The sequence below is a fragment of the Pleurodeles waltl genome, chromosome 4_2, assembly GCF_031143425.1.
Source record: "Pleurodeles waltl isolate 20211129_DDA chromosome 4_2, aPleWal1.hap1.20221129, whole genome shotgun sequence".
Classification (NCBI taxonomy): domain Eukaryota; kingdom Metazoa; phylum Chordata; class Amphibia; order Caudata; family Salamandridae; genus Pleurodeles; species Pleurodeles waltl.
The window spans coordinates 941,253,097-941,266,385 of NC_090443.1; the positions used below are offsets into that span (position 1 = coordinate 941,253,097).

Sequence of the window (13,289 nt, forward strand, 5' to 3'; positions counted from 1 at the left end):
CTTTCTTCAGGAGTTGGTGCAGGGGACTCTGGATAGCAATTTTTCACCTGTAGCAAACAGGGAGTCCCTCCTTGAACCAGTTGAAGTCAGGCAAAGTCCTTCTTGTGGTGAAGCCCAAGTGTGCAGCTGGTGCAGTCCTTCTGGGTGCAGGTTCCAGGTGCAGGCCAGGGGTCCAGCAGGGCAGTCCTTCTTCTCCTTTAGTTCTTTTCTTGTTGGAATCAGGTGGGGATCTGAGGTGTGGGTGCAGGTCTGCCAGTTTTATCCTTGCTCCTGGGTGAAAAGCAGGGGGGTCCTGCTTCTCCAATCAGGTACAGGGTCGTCCCCCTGTGATGACCACTTCCTGGGAAGTGTGGCAAAAATCCATCCCAGAAGGCAACATTCTTTAAAAATCCAACATGGCTGAATCTGATTTTTGGAGGTTACATCTGGCTGAGCCCACCCACTGGTGTGGCTAAAAATCAGAAACACACCCCTCTCCTGCCCTCTCCTAATCTAATCAAGGGGGCACCTAGTTGTCTGGGGTTGCAGGATGTGGGGGTGTTGCTGGTTGCTCCAAATGTCTTTCTCTGCCTTTGAAGACCAGTTTGGCAGCCCTCCCCCTTCCTGCCTCACCATCTGCTGAGGGGAGATTCTCTCCCACAAGCACATTCCTTTGTGTGAAGCCAGGCCACTTCACACCTCATCAAGGCAGCTTGGCTAAGCTGCTGCAGGCTGGCCAATCAGAGCACAGCAGCAAAAACAATGCAGGGCTGAAATTGGCAACTTTTTAGGTAAAGTCTAAAACTTTTTACCTGAACAAGTTATATTAAATCCAACAACTGGAAGTTGTGGGATTTATTACAACAATTAATTTGATACCAAATTCTTGGTATGCAACATTTAAGGAGACTTTAAAATGTAAAATAAAGTCTCCCCATTCTAGCCTATGAAGGCCATTTACTTCGAATTTGGCTGTTTTTACCTCACCAGGATTTATAAATCTATTTTTATAAAGTCCCTGCTTATAGTTACATGGCACCCAGCCCTAGGGGCACATAGGGCACACCTTAGGGGTGACTTATATGTAAAAATAAGGAAGTTTAAGACTTTGGAACTACTTTTAATTCCAAAGTCGAATTTGCATATAACTTTAATTTAAAAGCAGCCAGCAAGGCAGGCCTGCCTTTAAAATGACACTGGGCACCTCAGCAGTGCACCTAGGTGTGCACCCCCTATGCTGTGGTCCCTAAACCTACATGCCCTACCATATACTAGGGACTTATAGGTAGGTTAACTTAGCCAATTATAATTAGCCTAATTTGCATATCCATTTTACACAGAGCACTGGCCCTGGGACTGGTAAGCAGTACCCAGGGCACAGCCAGAGTCAGGAAAACACCAGCATAAAGTGGAAAATGGGGGCAAAAAGTTAGGGGGCCTCTGCAATCAGCCCTGTTTTCTCACACTGGCCTTCAGGAGGCCAAAGAGCCTTTTCATGATCCTTCTGGTTCGCCCATGTGCCTCATTATAACGTTCTTTTGCCCTTGTCCTGGCATTCCTCACAGGGTCAGCAGCCATGATAGGTTTGGGTAACCAGAGTCACCTGCAAATTTTGAGGGACAACATTTAGCCACACTATAAGGCCCACACTATAGGCATACACCAACATATACTGGGTGGGAACCAGAGCTCACCTATTAATCACACCCTGTGCCTCTGTATTTGGGACATCACATTTGAGATGCTGCTATTCCTTAGGTCAAAGGCATCATGCACTGAGTCAGGATACTTAGCACTGATGTGGGAGATGTACTGGTCCGCCAAGCATATAATCTGCACATTCATGGAGTGGAAACTCTTACGATTCATGAACACCTGTTCATTCTGGTGGGGGGGGGGGGACAAATGCTATATGTGTTCCGTCAATCGCCCCAATTATATTGGGGATATGTCCCATTGCATAAAACCCGGCCTTCACAGTGGCCAAATCCTCAACCTGGGGGAATGCAATGTAGTTGCACATGTGTTATCAGGGCAGACAACACTCTTGTCAGCACGTTTGAGAACATTGGCTGTGACATTCCTGCTGCCAAGCCCACTGTCACTTGGAATGAACCAGTTGCCAGGAAATGGAGAACTGATAGCACTTGCACAAGAGGGGGGATACCAGTCGCATGACGGATAGCAGAAGTCAGGTCAGGCTCCAATTGGGCACACAGCTCTGTGATTGTGGCCCTGTCCAGTCTATATGTGAGGATAATGTGCCTGTCCTCCAGTGTAGCCAAGTCCACCAGGGGTCTGTACATGGGGGTATGTCTCCATCTCCTATTCATCCGCAGCGGTAGGTATCTAAGGGACAAAAGAGTGAGGAGGCTGTCACAAACTGAACAATGGAGCCACAACAGTAGTCCGCAATCTGTAACCATGTAATGGGACAGTGTAATTTGTCATGTATGTGCCTATTTATCCTGTTACACAGCATTATTCCATAGGCCTGTTCCTTCCCCCAAAATGGCGTCCGCCTGTCCTGTGTGGAGGGACAGGTTGAAGTGAGGTAATGCCGCTGACGTTGTGCGCCGTGGCGGTAGGCGTTCGGGAACCGCCATTCAACTCCTCATTGGTTATTATTGTGCCCTATGGGGTACAGTGGCCAATGGTGATCTACGTCCGCGGTGACGGTATGCACCGCCGCGGACGTGACCGCCATTTTCTATCATATTCCTCACTTATTTCCTGACCTTCCATAGGAGAGGACATACACTGCATGTGCTGATGTGACCTGTGTCTGGAACCTACCATGGCCCGTGTGACCAGGGAAAGGGCCCCAGCCTTCACTTCGGAGGATGGGGTCCTACCCCGTACGGACTGCTGTATGGGCCTCCAGACCAACAGGTGAGTACACTGTGGACACAATGCATGTGGCATGAATGCATGGAGTTGTGTGTGAAGGCACCGTGTAAGGTGGGAGGGATGTCCTCTTGGCTGGGTACACGTTGTGTGCTGGGCTATGTGTGTGACAATGGTGATGGAAATGGGTATGGTGGGCCATTCGTGTTTCTGGCTGGACTGTTTGTCTAATGGTGTTCTCCTGTCTGTATTGTCTCTGCAGGTCAGCACCCATCAAAAGAAGGTTATATGGCGTGCCATCGCCAAGGAGGTGCAGACCCTGGGGGTCTATGGCAGGTGGAGCACCCACAGTCGCAAATGGTGGGAGGACCTGCGACGCTGGGCACGGAAGACCACGGAGGCCTAGCTGGGGATGGCCTCCCAATGAGGAAGAGGTGCCAGTCAGACCCTGATCCCCCTGATGGCCCGCATACTGGTGGTGGCCTATCCAGAACTGGATGGGTGCTTGAGGGCATCACAGCAGTCACAAAGGGTTGAGTACAGTGGCCATCATTGAAGCTCACGGCTGGAGGGGTGGTATCCAGGTGATGTTTGTGTGTCAGTGGGTGCCAGTGTCAGTGTTGCACACACAACAACATCCACTATTTCCACTGTCTCCCCCTCCTCCTCCTCCTCTACCTCCCACCCAGTTACGTCCACTCTCACACCTGCATGTACTACATCATCAACCACTACCAGAATCATCACCACACCAAGCAGAACACACACCTCACTGACAGATACCTCCACTCCATCCATGCACACGTCCCCTTGTGTCCTCTCCCACCGTGTTTGTCCCCCACTCCTAAAGTACACAAAGGCAAGCACTCAGACACCCAACAGCCATCCACCTCACAACAGCATACAACCCCTGCACCCAAAACCAGCAGACAAACACCTCCAACAACCACTCCCTCATCCTCCACTCCCATTACTCCTCCCTCTTCCCGCCCCAATGTCCCTAAACAGATTTTCCTTTCCCAAATTGTCCTCTTCCCTACCTCCCGTCCTGCACGCATGGCCAGGGTATCAAGGACCCAGCCAACCACCTCAGCCAAACAGGCCACGGGCCCAGTTTCAGCAGCACCTACTCGTGGTGGAAAGGATTCCAGGCCACAAATACTGATGGGGACGGAGCCTGCACCAGCCACCAAGAAGGGGAAGGAGCCTGCACCAGCCACCAAGAAGGAGAAGGATCCTGAACCATTCACCAGGAAGGGGAAGGAGCCTGCACCAGCAGCTGTCACAGAGTCCCCACTGCCAGCCGTGGTTATGCAGCCATCAGAGGGTGCAGGGGCTGAGCAGGAGCCTCCCATAACCACCACCACAGTGCAGCCATCGGAGGGTGCAGGGGCTGGGCAGGAGCCTCCCACAACCACCACCACAGTGCAGCCATTGGAGGGTGCAGGGGCTGGGCAGGAGCCTCCCACAACCACCACCACAGTGCAGCCATCGGAGGGTGCAGGGGCTGAGCAGGAGCCTCCCACAACCACCACCACAGTGCAGCCGTCACCGCCGGCGGACGCCATTTAGTCCAGCCTCCATGGGCTGCTGTGCGGCCGGCCCCGACCAGAACCACAGTGCACCAGTCACCGCCGGCGGACGCCATCTAGTCCACACTCCATGGGCTGCTGTGCGGCCTGCCCACCAGAACCAGTGGGCAAGTCACCCACCTGAGAGACTGTGGCCTTACACTCCCAAGGACAAAGCACAGGGCATGTTGCCCCCTCCAAAACCAGTGGGCAAGTCACCCACCTGAGAGACTGTGGCCTTGCACTCCCCAGGACGAAGCACAGGGCATGTGGCCCCCTCCAGAACCAGTGGTCTTGTTTCCGCATCCGGCTGAGGTGCCCCCGCTCCTACCCCTGAGGTGCCTGCCTATTTGCCAAGTGATGCCCGTGCAGGTTTCTCTCCATATTTGTGCAGGAATCAAGGACTTTGCCCTGTGGCCATGTGGCCCCTGTGAGCTATGAACTGTGCAGTGACCCTTTTTTGTACATTTGTACATATCCGTAGCATTGCCACATCGACTTATGATTTTTGATGTTGATCTTATTTACAATCACTGTAGTCAATTCCTGTTGTCTTTGCATTATTTTGCCGATTATCGTGGACAAATTTATTAGCTTATGCAGCTGGTTGTGTGCATGGTGTGTGTGTGGGGTGTGTGTTGTGCATGTGTGTGTCACTGTCGTTTTCCTCCCACTCTCCCTAGTGTGCTAGGCGGCTGTACTCACCGTCGTCGTCTTCGCTGGCATTGGTGTTCGTGGTGGAGCATGACGTAGAAGATTATGGGGAAGACATGCAGTTCTGGTTCCATGACGGCGTGGTTCTTCTCTGTGTCTCCAATGGTAAGTCCTTTGACTTTTGTGTTCTGTTTCTGCCAGGCTTTTGATGGCGTTGGTACCGCCCCAGAAATCCTGGCGGTTTCCTGTGTCACAATATGGTGGGTGGCACTTTGTCTTCCACCTGGGTGTAGGCAGCTACCGCTGTGGTAGCTGTTGTTTCCGCCCTGCCGGCCGGTGTGGTACATTGGCTGTCTTTCGCAGAACTCACCGCCATGGTCATAATTTGGCGGTATTTACCACCAGCCTGTTGGCGGTGTTACCATCACTTTATCACCCACCGCCAGGGTTGTAATAAGGGCCTATATCTTTTTTTCCTAGTCAAAACTGGGTCTGAGTCGGGACCAGCACAGAACTTGACATATTTCGGAAGGTTCTACAGCATCTATATGGAAAGTCAAAAGCACAATAGCTTATCATTGTCCCTGCACAGAGAGCATATTCTCACTGCACCCGCCTTCAAGGGGATCTATAAACCCCCTTAAAAGTGCAGGCGGGTGGCCGCCTGCACAGTAAAACACAGAGCAGCTTTAATGCAGCCACTCTGTTTTTCACTTAAATGAGTCGCCCCAAGGGCAGCGCGAGCTCGCAGCCTCCCTGGGGGCAGCACATTCAATATAATATGGCTCACTATCTTTGTTTGTGCCAGGCGCACCTTTTGAAAGCTGCGCCCAGGGCAAACAAAGAAAATGCACTGCATTCCATAATACGGCCCCAGAAAAACAAAATGTGGTTAGCAATTTCCTGTCTAAGATGCCATTGCAGTTGGAGGAATGTGAGATGGATAAGTGGCATGAGTACCTGGTGGCCTTGGTTGGTGATCTGGGTATTCCTGCAATTGAGAAGGAAGAATAGAAAGTAGAATGTCAAAATGATGCAATTTTGAAGGAAGTTAAGACCTTTGTTAAGAAGGGTAGGCCCAGGAAGGATGAAATTGCACTGATATTTGAAACGTTATAAATGATTTATCTGAAGAAAATGAATTGTTGATAAAAAGTCTAAACAATGTGCTATCAGAAGTGTTAAGGATGAGGATTATTGAACAATGGCGTGAAGGACATTTAGGCATAGCCAGTACTAAATGAGGTATAAATAATTTGTATTGGTGGACATCTATTGATTTGGTTATTGAAAATATGGTGAGAAATTTTGGAAAGTGCAGATGTGCTGAAATTGTGGAAAATGCATGAGTGCTCATATAACTTTCAAATTTTTGACCACTTTTATGGATGTTAATATTGCATCTGAAGAACCATGGCAAAGATTGGCTGTAGATATCATGGGTCCTATTGACGAGTATTGTGAATTTATTCTTTTATGACTGATTTGGTTTCCGGTGGCCAGTTGTACATGTCATTAAATAAATGGAAACAGACAATGTCTTGGAGTTTATTGATAATGTTTTTCTTGAGGAAGGGGTACCAACAGTGTTGCTAAGTGATAATGGTGTACAATTGTTATCTACCAAGGCAAAGAGATATGTTAAGAGGTTGGGTGTTGTGCATAGAACCACCTCCTTATGTAATCCAGATGGTAATGGTAATGGGCATTTTAACAAAGTACTCAAAGAAGCTATTCAATTAGCTTTGAGAAGTAATTTTGATTGAGAAATGCAACTCGAGAAAATGTATGGTCTTACAGAAGTACACAATGTAAAGCCACTAGCACAGTGGCTTGTAAGGTGCCGTGAGGAAGGTTTCCCAAATTTAAGCAAATGTCCAGAGTGGTTTTCAAAGCAAGGGAAGGTGACTGATCTTTTGAAACAGTTTAGAGAAGGATGGAAAAGACGAGAGAAGAGTACAGAATGTATAATGATAAAGGGATAAACACCCAGGATATTGAATGGACTGTTGGACAGTGGGTGAGGATGAAGAAACCGGGAAATGTTTCTAAAGGTAAAAGTGTGCTTTTTTTAACCCAGGAAAATATTATCAAAATAGTAAAGATATTAGGAATGCTGTGAAAATATCTGATGGTAAAGTATAGCATATGAGTAGTGCTGTGAAATGTGTAGAATCTAGTGAAGTTGATAGAAGTTTATGAGATAAGTATTTTAGTTGGATGGAGGAACAGGAAGTTGGTCCTCAAGTTCAGAAAATACTAAACGGTTCTGGATTAAGTCAGACTGGTGGTACACCAGAGGGAAGATGGACTATGGAAGGTGGGATTGAAACAGAAAAGGGATTGATGGGTGATGTGGAAGGTGTGGTGTGGAAAGTGAAGTAGATAGGGTGAAAAGGAATGGTGTGCTGTGCAAGGTCATCAAGATGGTAAGACTGAAGAGAAAGGTAAAGCTACCTTAGTGGTTAACACAATATCAATACGGGTGAAAGGTATGATATAACTTAATGCATGTTTTTAATCTGTGTTTATCACCTATGTAATGATTTGTGCTGTGGTAGTTTTAACATGTTATGTTTTAGACCTTGGACGTTAAGATGTTAATTTCCTAAATGTTGCGTATTTATTATTTTAGTTTTGTGTTGTTTTGTTTAAGAAAAGGATATGTGTTATGTTCTCTGATGCTTTTGTGGGACATAAAGGAGTTATGACATTTTTATCATATTCTCTAGTATTAGCAAAAGAAGTAGTAGGCTTTCTGGAATGGGGGGTGGAGTACTGGACAGAGGAGAAAAATAGTTGTATTAGGTTCCTGTATGTGCAGGTTTCCAGAATAAAGACTTTTAAAGTTAAAGTTGTGAGGAGTCTCAACACAACACTGCCAATCAAAATTCACTTGAGGTACCAGCAAGGACCGCTTCATGGTAAAAATGTCTTGTAACATGTTTTTCCAAGAACCTATCTCCTGCAAGATATTTTCTGCTCAAATGAGTCTTCTGCAGCAAGAAAAGTATGTCAAAACTCAAACTAATTTCTGATATTTTTTGTCATCTTCGTAGTTCAAAATTGTGCAAATTATACAAACTATGTGAGGGCCTATTTAGTCTTTTCTCGTCTTGATTACAGCCTCTTTGTTACTGGTATCGGAACTCAGGGCCACATGTACAAAGCTTTTGTCTTGTCGCAAACGTCTCGATTCGCAGAATCGGGCCTTTACGGTGAGAAAAAAACTTTTTGTGATGTACAGATCCTTTTTTGTGATTCGGTAATCTGTTTACCGAATCGCAAAAATGGTTTGCGAGTCGCAATTAGGCCGTTCCCTTCCTAATTGCGAGTTACAGTGTAATGCAGGATTGTTTTGTGACCGTAAATACGGTCACAAAACAATTGCAGTTAGCACAAATTTCAAATGGTGCTAACCCATTTGCAAACGGGGAGGGGTCGCTATGGGAGCCATTCCCCTTTGTGAATGGTAGCGAAAATACTTTTTCAGAGCAGGCAGTGGTCCCACGGACCACTGCTTGCTCTGAAAAAATGAAAAGAACATTTTTCATTTTTGTTTTTGAAATGCATTCCGTTTTCCATTAAGGAAAATGGACTGCATTTAAAAATTTTTTTTAAAAACTGCTTTATTTAAAAGCAGTCACAGACATGGTGGTCTGCTGTTTCCAGCAGGCCACCATCCCTGTGGGTGCAGACATTCCCCATGGGGTTGCAAATTGTGACCTACCTCATGGATAATAATGAAGTAGGTAATTTGCGACCCCATTGGGAATCGCAAACAGTTTGGTTTTTAGGCAGGGTTGGGGGGGTTGCGGTAATTTTGTTTTTAGGGGCGGAGTAGTTTTATCTTTGGGGGTGGGGTAGGTTTTAGGGCTCAGGGTGGGTGGGGAGAATTGGGGTAGTTGTTTTTATGGGTGGGTCAGAAGTTGGCGTAGTTATGTTTGTGGGGGGCCAGGGTAGTTTTGTTTTTAGGGGTGGGGGTCGGTTTAGTTTTGTTTTCAGGGGCAGGGGTAGGGGTCGAGGTAGTTTTGTTTTTAGGAGTGGGGTGGGGAGTCAGGGTAGGTTTTTTTTAGGGTTGGGATGGGGGTTGGAGTAGTTTTCATTTTAGGGGGTGGGAGGCGGTTGTTTTTAGGGCGGGTGGGGGGTTGGGGAAGGTTTTAGGGTTTAGGGTGGTTGGGGTGTTGGGGAACTTTTGTTTTTAGGAGAAGGGGTAGGGGTGTCAAGAAGTGTTTTTAGGGTGGGTGGGGGGGTCGGGGTAGTTGTGTTTATAGGGTGGGGGGATGGCATGCTACAACCACGCATGCTGTTCCACACATGCCTTTACTAGGCATGCCTTTACAACGAAAAATTGGTGTAAAGACATGCGTGGTAAAGGCATTCATGGTAACAACGCGGTCGTTGTTACATCCGCGTTGTTCAGCCATGCGTGGTTGCGCACACGTTGTTCCATCACACAACCCTTCATAATAGTTGAGTAGTTCAATGTTTCACCTGCTGCATAATTTTCTTACAAAAACATTTTTTGTGACATATATCCCACTTAACAAAGTTTTTTCTTGAAATCTAAACTTTAAAACCTTTGGGGAAATTGTGCAGTTTACAGATTATAGCATTTTGAAGACAAAAAGAATCCTGCAAACGCAAAAGTGGATTTCTGCAGAGGAAAACTTGACTACTTTGCACACTTTCATTTATCAAATATGTCCCCACAAAAATGATCACTTACATGTTTTAAATATATCCCCACAACAATTATCACTTACATTTTTTAAATCTAGCCCCACAACAATTATATCACGCAAACTCAAGGTAGTAGGAATTACTGTAGGTGACAAGTAGGCTTTTCTTTAAGAATTACGGATCCTTGAGCCTCATAGTTACAGCCTTAGAACTGGTTGGGTTGCTGTTACAAACAGGTGTGACATGTTATGTGAAAATGTAATTGTATTAAAACACTTGCACCGAAGCTTCTTGGCACTATGGAATCGTTGCTAATTGCTACCAGCAGTAAAGGGTATGCTACTTATAAAAAACACAGGCATGATTTTATGTTTCTTACATACCATAGGAGATGATTAGGAGCATAGGAGGAAGGCAATGAGATCTGCAGCCTGGCATATGAATCTAAGGAGTCTTTGCCACCTTAGTGTGCCCTATGCCACATTAGTGTGCCTTGCATGCTGCAGGGATTCACAGAAATGTTATGCCACTACTTCTGCCTCGTTCTGGATGAACAACTAGCTCACAGAACGGTCACACATCCCACAGGAGCGGGCAAGATCATGGGGTCGTGACAGTGCAGCAGCAATCACAGGAACTAATCAGGAGGCTGCTAACTCGCTTGTGCTCTCACATATCTGCAACCGACATAGCTGCTTTTACTGCCGGAAGCACTGGGATGTGGTTTAAGAAACAACCTTCTGACCAGTCTAAAATGGCAGAAGGAAATTAATGTCCTATCTAGTTTTTCTCAAAGAAATTGTGGGTCTATGAATTGTGAGATATTGTCCTGTCTACCCACTATGTAAGAAGGAGTTCTCGACCATTTCCTATACTGCAAAGTTTTCAAAAAGTAATTTTTGGTTGCATTATCCTGGTTCTTTTGTCCCATGTTTTTCCATGAAATAGTTCCCTCTTCCTTTCTGTCAAGTTCTCTGAAGTTTGCCATCTAGTACTTTCTGGTGTTTTTCTCCTTGGGGGTTTCTTCTTGAAGGCACTTGCTTCCAAGTGCTACCTAATATCAGCAGCACTATGACTACTAGAATGGACTGCCCTTACCTCTAACAGACAGACACTGAGAAAAGAGTGAAAGTGAATGATTGCATAAAAGGTGCCTTGTGGATAACATATTCAATTCAGTAGTGCACCAGAAGCCATGGCAGTTGATGTACCGTGGGAGAGATATGAGCCTATTCCTTTCGCCTGTCAATACCTGTCTTGCAAAATTTTGGATCAGTTGTAAGTTAACTGATCAAGGACATTGTTTTCACCCTTTTGCAAAGCCCTGTTTGTGCATGGGTTGGAATTATAGGTTTACACAAATGGTGATTACTGGGTACAACAAAGTTTGCATGTCCTGTTAAAATTCAACCGGTCAAACCTGCTAGAAATTAACAGGGGATAAATACTGGTAATTACTGGAACCTGCAGATTTTGGTCCTATAAATTCCAAAAATCCACATGGTATTCCCCAATATTAGAGGAAGAAATTGTAAAACGTGCTATGTATTGGAGAGCACCGACGCCTGATGCCTCAGATTTGATCAGATGCTACAAATATAACCTCTTCCAGGTCACTCGTAACGACGGCCCTTAAACCTTCTGTGCTGCTCGAATGAAAATACTAGTCACACAGTCTAGTCTAGATTAAACCAAAACAATTATGACAGGGATGTGAGAATAAAAGCAAACGCAATTTACCCAAGGTTTCAGAAGGAAGGCCATACATTTCTTGGCGAAAACTGGAATCCTCAAAAGAGATACTGATTCCCTCTGGTGCGGGTCGAGGATATTTCCTTTGCTGAAAAGATGCAAAATTAATTTTGTGAAAGCAGGTGGGTAAAGTTTAAAAGTACACATTAGTGGAATAAAGCTGTACGTGCATCACAGGATTACACATTGTGGTCACAAGTAGTGTTTATGATTGATAGGATGAGTAAAACCTAATTCTCAAGATGGAAAATATCCTGTCCAAGTCCCCTCAGCCCACTGGATTCATGCTCCATGCCATGAGCATCTAGGTGAAAGGCCAGCGTCTCGCCCTACTTTCTAAGGGTCCGATTGCAGGTGGACAGGTAATCCCGATGCAGCTAACTGGAGTTACCACTTAAATCAAGATTACACGTGTTGCGTAAAACTGCACCTCCAGTGTTTCTACTCGTGGATATTTCGCCACCTGAAAGGTGGCGAAGTCTCTGTGGAAAACTAAAAAATTACTGTCGGAATTAGGTGCCCGAATACCACTTCCCTCAGTAACTTATTTCTCAGGTAGATATCAGAGTCAGACTCGAAAAAAGGTGATTCTCCATCACAACGTTACTGATATTTACGGTTTTGCTAATTTTGGTTGGGAAATTATCAGTGCAATATGGCAGCACCACTTTATTTGGCTGCCAAAAAACACTTGCCATACACTAAAATGATTGAACTGAAAGTCAACAAAAAGGCCACAGTAAAGTAGATTGACTTCTTCACTGCCGAAGTTGTAGCCCCACCTACCACTTGGCAATAAGGACCACTTATTACAGATTTCCTGGTAGGGATGGCTGTGCAAAGTCATTTGTATAGTCAAATTCCATGCAAACGCAGCGCACTCTTACCTCTTGTGTGCCACAGACACCACACTGCCCCTTCATCCTGGCCACTTATGCCTATTTTCTCAGCCATCCAGGCAGAGAGCCTTTGCTCATTTTCATCCACACTTCAAATAGCACAAACAATCAGACACGTGCATACCTGCCCTATTCGTCAACAGTGCTTGCTGGCATTAATGTCACATCTATGATTTGAAAACTTTTTCACGAAGTCTTTAAAATGCTGAGTGGACCGTCATTTTCTCAAAACTCGTTAGAAGACCATCATTAAAAAAGAAGAAAAAAGACTTGTAACCTGTGCTGCCAAACTTTAAGACAGAGGCACTGCAGTCTTAATCAAATATCTATCTAATAATTACTTCACGCAGACTCTGTCGTGGTATCCTATGCCACACCTTCTAATTGGTGTGTCGAACGCTTCTTTCGCTGGGTGTGACATGGAGTAACGCGTATGCATATTTTAACAGTGTGTTTCACGAACTGTGAATTTGCACTTGTAAAAGCATTTGCTCAGAATAGCACACTGCCAATCTACTCACAAATGTGTGTTGTGGTTTTTCCATGATGTTGACACCTGGAAAAAGTAACGGATGCCCAAAAAATTGAAAACATGTGGTAAAGTCACAAACATTTTCACGCAGTTTCTCTCACTGTAAATAGTTACATTTTTACACTTATGACTGCCAGAAATAGGTGCATTTCCAGGTTAGCAAGAAAGCCACAACTACAATCTGGCATTCAGTCAAGTGGCTCTCAGAAAGATCCATGCATAATAAAGTGATTCAGTACCAACACGGTCCTGTATTACTTTTGCAAATTGGGATACTCACATTTTCAAATGTGTGACCGATTACACAGCTGAGTACTGTACTTCTGGAAAGCAAGGTCCCAAAGCAGAGCCAACTATCCTAGCCAATCCAGG

At 45.6% G+C, this 13,289-nt stretch overlaps 1 protein-coding gene across 1 annotated transcript in view; it reads right to left on the reverse strand.

The window, feature by feature from the left end:
* Positions 1-13,289, reverse strand: part of LOC138293501 (vitamin D3 hydroxylase-associated protein-like) — an 806,941-nt gene that overhangs the window by 179,428 nt on the left and 614,224 nt on the right. Inside the window, exon 10 of the mRNA XM_069232739.1 lies at positions 11,475-11,574. Within this exon, the coding sequence (XP_069088840.1) occupies positions 11,475-11,574 (100 nt within the window). The remainder of the gene's footprint in view (positions 1-11,474; positions 11,575-13,289) is intronic.